Raw genomic sequence first — 9,796 nt, 5'->3', positions numbered from 1 at the left:
TTCACGCATAAAAGTCTAGGCGGAAGTGGGCGTGGCCTACATCACGAGATTCAGTAGGATCCAGAGAACGCGTGGATGCAAGGTTTGTTAATGTCCGATGTACGGTTTGGGAGTTATAGGGCGAAACGCGTTTTTTGTGGTATAGCGCCACCTAGTGTCGGAAGTGGGACAATTTTTTGCGACTGAGGTCTCTGCGGAGTTTTGGACCAGTCCTGAAAATTGCGCGTCGCCACCATGTTCGGTTTAGGCTGCAGTACCACTTTTATGCGGAGAGGAATAATAATGGAGAAGAAGGAAGAAGAAGGAAGAAGAAGAAGAAGGAAGAATCCTTACGAAAACAATAGGGTTCCGCAGCCCTGCTGTGTGAACCGCGTATCGCTTGCGATTCCCGCGGTGCACGCATCCTCGGGCTTGGACCCCTAATAAGAGTGGGATTTGAAAATAAAGAACATATACTCATCGAAATATTCAGAAGCTCTAATTCAAAAAGTGCTTACGTCTTTGGTTGCTTCACCGGCTGTTTTGCTGCTGCGGTGTCACTGTGTGGAATGCCCTGGACATCTGGTATAGGAGTAGGAATATCTCTAGTGTGGCAAGTTGCAACACTAGAGACACTGAAGCGTTGAGGAAGTAACTGTGTGGAACAACCACTAGCATGGCAAGGACAGGAACAAAGTCATGGTCACGCTGGCCACCAATAAATCCAAATATCATATGTAAATCGTAAGTCTTATGTTTTAGGTCAGATAAATATATACTTTTAACAAGCTGAACATTGAAATGCATGGAGGATAGATAGGTGAATGAATAAATGAATGAATGAATGGATGGTTTATTGCTTCATTGTTAGCTTATAGTTCCATTGGGTGGTGGACACTATCAGTGGACTTTCTTATTGGTAATAATACTCAACTTACTGTCACTTGCAACTGCATGTTAGCCTGGAACACTGGAACAACAAGGGGCAAACAGCATTTCAGTCTACCCAGTGTATGGGTGCATTCTTTTGATAAGTAATACTTGACCATGTACTGAAGCAGGGATCACTCCTCTGACAAACAAACTGTAGTTTTGTTTGTCCCTGACTATCACACCTATCCACTTTGTACCACCTCTCTCTGTTTACCATTTCTGCTGCTGTCCCTGTCACTGCAGGAGCTTAAGGACAAGATGGACGAGCTGAAGCCGTTGATCCCTGTACTGGAGCAGTACAAGATGGATGCTGCGCTCATTTCCCAGTTCAAGGAGGAGATCAGGAACCTCTCAGCAGTGCTGACAGGCATCCAGGAGGAGGTTGGGGCCTTTGACTACGATGAGCTCTATCAGCGAGTCCTGCGACTGGACAGCCGGCTCCGCAGCTGTATGGGCAAACTAAGTAAGTGGTGAACACGGCATGTGCAAGTGTGAAGTGTTTTTTTTAATTGTCTGACGAGAGACAGTGCTGGGAATGTTACTGGTGAGTAAGTAGTACTAGCATTACAATAGTATTTGCATGGAAATTGTCTTTTTGTGCTCATTGTATTCTGTTGTTTTGCTGCTCCTAAAGAAAATAACCAAAGGAGAAAAGTAGATCTTAAAATAAACCTTTGTAGCCGGACTTCCTTGTGTTTAAAAGATCACAAATGAGCATAGCTGTGTTTATTAAACTGCTCCTATGTACAGCAGGTTACCTTAAGAAGTCTGTTGCTTTTCTTTGTTGTCACCCTCACATCCCACACAAAGAATGTGTTTCCTTTAAAAGAAAAAAAAACAACTGTTTAACGGCAATGAGTTTTCACCTCAATGTCATGCCAGTGAAGAAAAGAAGCAATTAGTTTTTGTTCCTGTGGAATGTTTGGTGTCTTGGCAGCCTTTGGCTCTTCAAACAATAAAATGTTCCCCAAACTTTTAAAGAAGGCTTCTGAAAGTGACATGCTGTAGTACCTCATTGCCTAATAACATCCAGTAAAGGGGGGGGGGGAGGCTGTTTTTTGGGATCTACAACCACAGCACCCAATAATTCTACAGGGAAGTCTACAGGCTGTTTGTTAGTCAGCTGTGTTTTTCGAACATCATTTTCTTAACAGTGACTAAATAAGACCCACATTAAAGACAAAATTAGGAAAAAGCAAGGTCTGTATTTACATTGTATTTAGGTGCAATGAAAACAAGGAAAAAAATTTGAGCTAGGCATGAGAAAGCTGTAGAGTACACAAACAGGAGTTGCAACATTATGCTTCAAGCAGCTTGCTGCCAGAGCTACCTTAGTATGCACCGAGGGCACACTCTCTGGTGGCACAGGCATGAAATGGGCTTGAGAAATCTAGTTAGAGACAAAAAGCACCACAGCACCTTCTTATCGCTGCATTTCTTTATTAACAGCGTGTGGGAAATTAATGAAAATCACTGGACCTGTTACAATAAAGACATCTGGAACCCGGTTTGGGGCATGGATGACTGATCCTCTAGCATCGACCAGGAACTACAGGGTGAGTTATGAGATCAGAGGAGTGCTTTCTGAGGACTGTGCAGTGTGTACAGTATGATATCTGTGTTGTATTTTTAGAGTAAGTAGAATATCCCAACTCCTGGAGACTGTTTTCCTGGAATGGGTTTAAAATAACCTAATTTAGAGTAGTGATGTGTCTGAACTTCTCATTTTTGAACTGCATATTTACCCTTTTTTTTTAAGTAGAATCAGATAAATTTTTTAAAGATCATTTAAAAAAAGAAGTTAGAAAAGGTTCATATCTGATGGTTGTATCAGGCAATATTGAGTTTCTCACTACCCACTCTCATCTTCTCTGATGTAGGTTTGGTACATGGACAGTTTCATTAACAGCAAGATTGTGCGCGAGTACAAGACGATGGACGACTTTGTAGCAGGTGTGGTTTCCCGAACCTACAACCTCCCATTTAAATGGGAGGGAACCAATCACATTGTCTACAATGGATCCCTTTACTACAACAAGTACCAGAGCAACATAATTGTCAAGTACAGCTTCGAGACAGGCAGCGTGTTGGCTCAGCGAGCTTTGGAATTCGCCGGCTTCCACAACATGTACCCATACACGTGGGGGGGGAACTCCGACATCGACATCATGGCTGACGAACTGGGAATGTGGGCTGTGTACGCGACCAATCAAAATGCTGGAAATGTCGTCATCTCCCAGATTGACCCTGACACCCTACAGGTCATGAAGACTTGGAACACCGAATACTCCAAAAGGAATGCGGGCGAATCATTCATGATCTGTGGGACGCTCTACATCACTAACTCTCACCTGTCCGGAGCAAAGGTTTACTACGCTTACTCCACGAAGACTTCAACTTACGAGTACATAGACATTCCTTTCCACAACCAGTACTTTCATATCTCCATGCTTGACTACAACGCCAGAGAGAGAGCACTGTACGCCTGGAATAACGGACACCAGGTAATATTTAATGTCACCCTCTTTCATGTCATAAAAACGGATGATGACTCTTAAACATGATACTTTTCCAACCAATACTAAAGCACCATCGTTTGTGATATTAAAAAAAGGACCTCCTAATTAACACCTTTTTCTTCTGTCAAAAGTGGACTATGGTATCTTTAATTGCCAGTAGAACTTTTCTAATTTGTGGCTCTGGCTGACTTGAGCATGAAACCAATGTCAAAAAAAACTGACAAAACATGTTCTACATTTTTTACTCTTTTCCATTGCTGCTGATCAGACTGTTATGCCTTATTTGCGATGTGTTGAGTCTGCCAGCCAAAGACTGTTGAAAGCTTTTGCATGGATGTCCACATTTTGTCTCATTTACTATGATAATGTTTTTCAAATCTGTATTGCTTACAGTGTTTGCATTTTTGTCTATTTAAAAGTATTGAAACCTTAATGGCAACCTTTCCTGCATATTTGGCACCATGTTAAGCTATCTGATTATAAAATATATTAGCCACTGTTTTAAAGATGGGCCTGTAAAACTATTGCTGTTACGGATGTATCTGTGGAAAAAGAACATTTGTATTTTTTATAAAATCAAACCATAAAAGGATATTTGTGCATTTTCATGGAAATTAATATTGTACATTTCATTAAAATTGTTTTGGCTGATAAAATGGATATCTGCCTTGATCTAAATAATCAGCTCGGCCATTCGATGATTTGTAAGCAGAAGTTGCACCCATACTTACATAACACTAACAATATCATGGGTTTAAAGATAGCATGGCTATACATAATGAAAGTCTACTTCATATTTATAAAAATATGAACACATGAATATATATTGGTGAGTGATGATGATGGCATTATCAGTCAGAAATGAAGGGATTTCCTTGCTCTCCTCATGAGGCCTTGAGAATTATTCTTTGGCATTTCAATCAGCGTGAAGTATCGATGAACCACTAAGATGATTCACAGCGTTCACTAGAGTTCCCTTCTCCTCACCATGATGTCTCTACAATAACAGAGGTTTGCTTTATGGTACCTAATAATGGGTTTCACATGTCACAGTGTGGTCTTCTATATTTTTTTTTCCTGCACATATAATGAGAGATGCCTCAGGCAAAGTATATTTGCATGCAAAGTCATAAACAAACTGTCAGGTTGAAGATGAGACTTGGACCCAAATGCAGAGATGACGAGAGCAGATCAGAGTTCAAAGATTTAATGGAGCAAACAAAAAGTCTTGAAGATGCAGGCAAAATATTTCCAAAAATACTGAAGATAGCACCAGGAACAAGGAACATACTTGAACACTGACAAACACAACATACCATACCAGACCTGACCAGAGCAGCAACAAACAGAAACCAGACCAATAATCCAACCAGCAACCGAAACAAAATGATCCCAAACAAGACAAAGACAGGACAAGGACTAAATGCACCAGGTAATGAGGACTAGCAAGAGACAGCTGACACAACAGGTGAAGCACATAAGGGTGGGGAAGAACAATCAGAAAAGGCGGGAAACAAACAAGGCCAAGGACAAGCAAAGACAAGGACCGACAAGTGGCCAAGGATGTAACCAAACAGTGGATTTCAAAATAAAACAGGAGGTTCACAAACACAGACAACATGAAACCAACTAAAACAAAGAAACTTGACAAACTCATGGACAATACATGACACAGACACAGACTGGAGGTAGGCTGTAATCTGTTACTTTCATGAAACCCACTCAGCAATTACAGGGAACTGCACCATCAGTGACTGGCCTCTGACACTGTTTACAACACCTTTAATTCAAATGAAGAAAGTTAGAGTTTGACTAATAAAATCAGCAAGTTAACTAATTAGAGAAAAGATCCAAAAAACATCCAAAGAGACTAGAGGTCATGAGTAACCGTGGTAATACCTGCAATTACTGTAAAATGCAGCTTTGCAACGATCTTCGGTTTGAGAATCAAGATTTCTAAGGCGTTGCACAGCATGTCTGCGTCTGCAGGTTACAGTATCACCTGAACATGTGTTTGGGTCACTGCTATCTAACTATCCTCACTGCTAACTATCTCATGTAAAGTTACATGCATCCCTATTGTATCTCAAACTACACCACTAACAGCAATGTGAAAAGAACAAAAACTTCCCATCAGAGGGTCCTTATTAAATATAGAAAAATGGCTCATGCAGAGAGCTTGATTAGCATTGATCTTCCCACTCCCCCTCCCTGTTCACTGCATGTGGCTGTTTGAATGACTGGGCGCTTATTCGTAGAGATAGGAGCATCAGATCAAAGTCGGCACGTTTGCCCACACACATCTTTATCGGTGCTCAGCGGCTGTCACAGGGTACACAGCACAGGCTGGATACACTTCAGTGGTTTCTATATCACACTGTATCAGAACATGGCTGCATTGGCTCGAGGCTATCGGCCTCATCTGTGTTGTGTTTTGGATTTGTCTCATTTGTATTCTGAAAACTGAAAAATTGACAAAGAAGCTTTGCCAAGTGAGCAAAGACTGACAGACAACGTAAACACAATGACAAAAAGTGGCTTTAACTGTGATCTCTTTTTTTTAAACACAACAAACGACAATTTAGATTTGTGTCTAAAAAGTAGTCACTTGGAGGATGAAAAATGTTAAGGTCATAGATCACGCGATGTAACCCAATGTTAGATGAGAGTCAGTGAAAACATGATATCAGTCTGTAACCCTGGTTGGTTGGTAACAAAGCCCTTCCTCTGAACTGGTAAGCAGCACCATCATTTTAGAAGTATCACAGATGTTATAGTTGTGCATTTTGATGCATGTAGTGTATCGGAGGGCTCCGCTAAAATGCAACACCCAAAGAAGACATGACGTTGGATGTCACCATATCCATTAAATAGCTATTAAATTACAGAGGGTGGAGAGGGGTTACCTCAAAACCATTTCCCATTACTAATACCTGTCACAAATTTTTACACACAACACACCTATAGCATTCCATAATGTCTCACATACGTATCACAGTTTCCAAATCTGCTCATTAGTATTGTCACATATTACTACGTATACTGTGTACATACTATATTCCCAAATGTTCAAATGTTCAACACACGTGTTCTCTGTGTTTCTCTCTCATAAATGTTGTTGTGTGAAGGATTTGTAGAATCCAATTGAACATGTTGTGTACCATAACCGTGCCTGCCTTGTGTATTTCAGTAGCGAAGACCAATTGGAATTGTTCTGTGGTTCCTGGTCATTGATCCAGAGGTGGCTTTGCAGGGGCTGCACACTTTTCCATTTCAGCTAAATTAATGGAAGTTCCCAAGAAAAATCATTTTGTTGACATGCTGTAATGACTGGGTGGTATCTGTCAATAATCCTACTGGCCTCATAATTGATTTCAAAATCACCTCATCCTGTATATAGACTACAATCCAGGGGGCCTTGAAACTTCTACCTTGGTTCCCTATATAACTTTTACATTGAATGGATTCTACTCCGACTCACCTTTCTGCATTCCATTGTTTTCTGTGTCATCTGCCCAGATTTGATTGCTCAGGGCCTTATGATGTACGCCAAGTCCCTCAGAAGCTAGGAAGCTAAAGTGAGCATGTGCTGCACTTTGTGAGACAGTCATTTCCTTGAAGTCAAGGACAGTAGGCAGGAAACACCTGCCAGAACTAGTTCCCGATTGCGCAACAAAATACAACTTTATCTTGGCTGACACATCAACAAAATAGACTAAAATTTCTTTGATAAATTCGAATTGTTTTGTGAAATCCCATCCGTCATCTTCCCAAAGCCCTAATCTACTATACGTTTTATGAAAGACGACAGCCTCTTCAGCAAAGTGAGAGTTTAAGGTGCCACAATACGGGCCAAATCAAATGGAAATTTTTCTCTTGTGGAATAGTCTCACTTGATCTCTTGCTCTCTTCCTGTCTGTCTCTGTAGCCATGACAGAAGGCTGGGAAATTACCCTTCATAGGAGTAATGACCTCACAGCATTGTCAGTTGCTGTGGTAGATAATTATCAAGTCACCCCAAGTAAAAGTTTTGTCTCTTAACATGACTGCCTCCTGATGGAGCGAGAACATTAGCCAACGCTAAAAGAGGGCCGAGTGGTTGAATACAAACATTATTGAAACATCAACTAGTATGGGAATTTCTGCAACATCATCATTAAAATCATTACATTGCTTACATCCTATTAATAGATTGATTGCCTGGAAGCTGTGCTACCCTTGTTCAACGCTAAAGGCTCAAAAGCAGTAAATCAACTGCTGATTTGACATTGTGATGACATTTGTGAATGAGACTTAGACTTCTCTTTATTGATCCTTATGGGATGACTCCTGTGAGGAAAATTCCAGCTGCAGTTTTAGCAAGAAAAAAGAGACAGCATAAAGACAACAAAATAACAGTAATAATGATAATAATAACAATAAGAACCTTTGTCAAATTAAGACAAAAAAGACCATAAATGATTGTCAAAGTGTCAGTGTTGAGTGCAGTGTTAAAGTGATAAAGTGACCAGGTATTAACATAAATCCAGGTGTGTATGTATGTATGTATGTATGTGTGTATGTATGTATGTATGTATGTATGTATGTATGTATGTATTGTCCTCTCATGAGGATGTTTATTACAACCTTGGCCGTGACACAAGCTTTCATTCTGAATCCTACAGTCATGTAAATATCTTCCCAGAGAGCATTCATCAAATCCCTTAATGATTTAATGAGTGAAGTCCTTGGGGAATGATGCATTATGTCTCACAATCAAAGCTTATGTTGGCCTTGAAAGTACAATGTTGCAGAAGATGATTCGGTTGACTCTTATTTTATTATCGTTCGCTCTGAAGATTGAACGAGCTTCTTTTGAACTCCAAAACAGCCACGTTTAGCTGAATGCCATTAATCTTTAAGGAACGTTTGTTTCTGGATGCCAAGTGTCGTTTAAAAGGGCCACTCAATGCAAAAAAGAGGAAAAAGAGTAATGTTCTTCATCCTTTAAATAATATCTTTAAAGTAAAAAAGGAATGAAAGCTGTAACTCTATTAGGTTGAAGAAATAAATCAACAAGTGGAAACATGTTTTTACCTTTCACCATTTTCTTCCAAATGTAATTGTAAGCGCATATTAGCAAGGTTCCATATTCATTTTATGTTGAAAGGTTCAGGTCTTGTGCTGATTTCCATATCTAGCTTTTTTATCTGTATTTTCCTTGATACACCTAAACGCTTAAACTTGTACGTACAGTACTATATGGAGTGATGTCCTGTGAATTATTGCTTTCCTCTGGGAGGAGCTTTTTCAGAGATTTTTTTAATAAGACGCTGAAAAACTATAGCTGTCTCAAATCTTTGTCCCAGTCACTAAAGTGGTTTAAACAATTATTTAGTAGCTGATTGAGCAGATGAAAAGCACGTATGAGGAAATCTGAAATTCATAAAAACAACTGTCTGAGATAACACAACAGCACTCTCCTGTGCAAATGCAAAAAAAAGTAAAGTGGACTTTTCTGAATGCCATTTCAGTGGTTATCACTGTGTGGAGATCCAGTGACTGCTGTGTAATTAATTAGAGTAATAACTGCTTTGAAGCATCCGCATCAATAAACCCTCCAACAGGCCAAGCATCGGGGAGAAGTCTGTTAACCTGGCTCCTTATCACTGCTGTCTTCCCCAAACATGTCTGCTTCCCTGACGTGTGCACATGCACAATTACATCACACCAACAAAGCTGATTGGAGGGGGCAAGCAATAAACAGAAAAAGGCTCAGATTAGCTCTAATTAGAGGCTAAAGCTACAGTAAATATAGGCATTAAGGTGGTTTAGTTTCCTTAAAGACACATGTCAGTGTACTCAATACTCGGTATAATGGGAACCCATGCATTGGATAATGCATGCACGGTATTTGATATTAATAGTGGGATGTATAGAGCACTCATTACCCAGAGTCACTCAACATTTACTGCTTAACTTGCAACAAACTAAACCCTGGGGTGATAGTGACACCATATATTTATGCAAATACTTTTTAAATGTAGTTCATTTCAGAAGTTTAACTACATAAGATGTCTCATGCTTCACTGAAGAATCCATTCTCAGTGTAGGTTCACTGCAGGCTCCAAGTTTCCACTTTCTAATTGTGAAAGTTGCAGACTGGGTCGTGTTTGGCTTCCAATTGTGAAATCATGCTCATACTTCCCAGGCTTACACTCGATTTAAGGTGAGCACAGAGAGATGTTTCCCCCTCTGCGGATAAAAACAACCTTTTAATATGAAACATCCAAGTGAAGCAATAAGCCACAACAGGAAATAAATGAGACAACATGTTTTTTTATTTTTATTTAAAACTTGGTTAAAGAGTTATGGATAATTATTTA

General features: G+C 39.9%; 1 protein-coding gene across 1 annotated transcript in view; it reads left to right on the top strand.

The window, feature by feature from the left end:
* olfm3a (olfactomedin 3a) overlaps positions 1–4,128 on the top strand; it is a 23,765-nt gene extending 19,637 nt beyond the window's left edge. The window contains exons 4-6 of the mRNA XM_034861846.1: positions 1,156–1,375; positions 2,362–2,468; positions 2,793–4,128. Of these exons, the coding sequence (XP_034717737.1) occupies positions 1,156–1,375; positions 2,362–2,468; positions 2,793–3,470 (1,005 nt within the window). The 3' untranslated portion in view covers positions 3,471–4,128. The remainder of the gene's footprint in view (positions 1–1,155; positions 1,376–2,361; positions 2,469–2,792) is intronic.
* The last annotated feature ends 5,668 nt before the right edge of the window (positions 4,129–9,796 follow it).

The sequence above is a fragment of the Etheostoma cragini genome, chromosome 22, assembly GCF_013103735.1.
Source record: "Etheostoma cragini isolate CJK2018 chromosome 22, CSU_Ecrag_1.0, whole genome shotgun sequence".
Lineage (NCBI taxonomy): Eukaryota > Metazoa > Chordata > Actinopteri > Perciformes > Percidae > Etheostoma > Etheostoma cragini.
The sequence above is the reverse complement of the archived record's forward strand: the minus strand, read 5'-3'. Positions and strand labels throughout refer to the sequence as shown.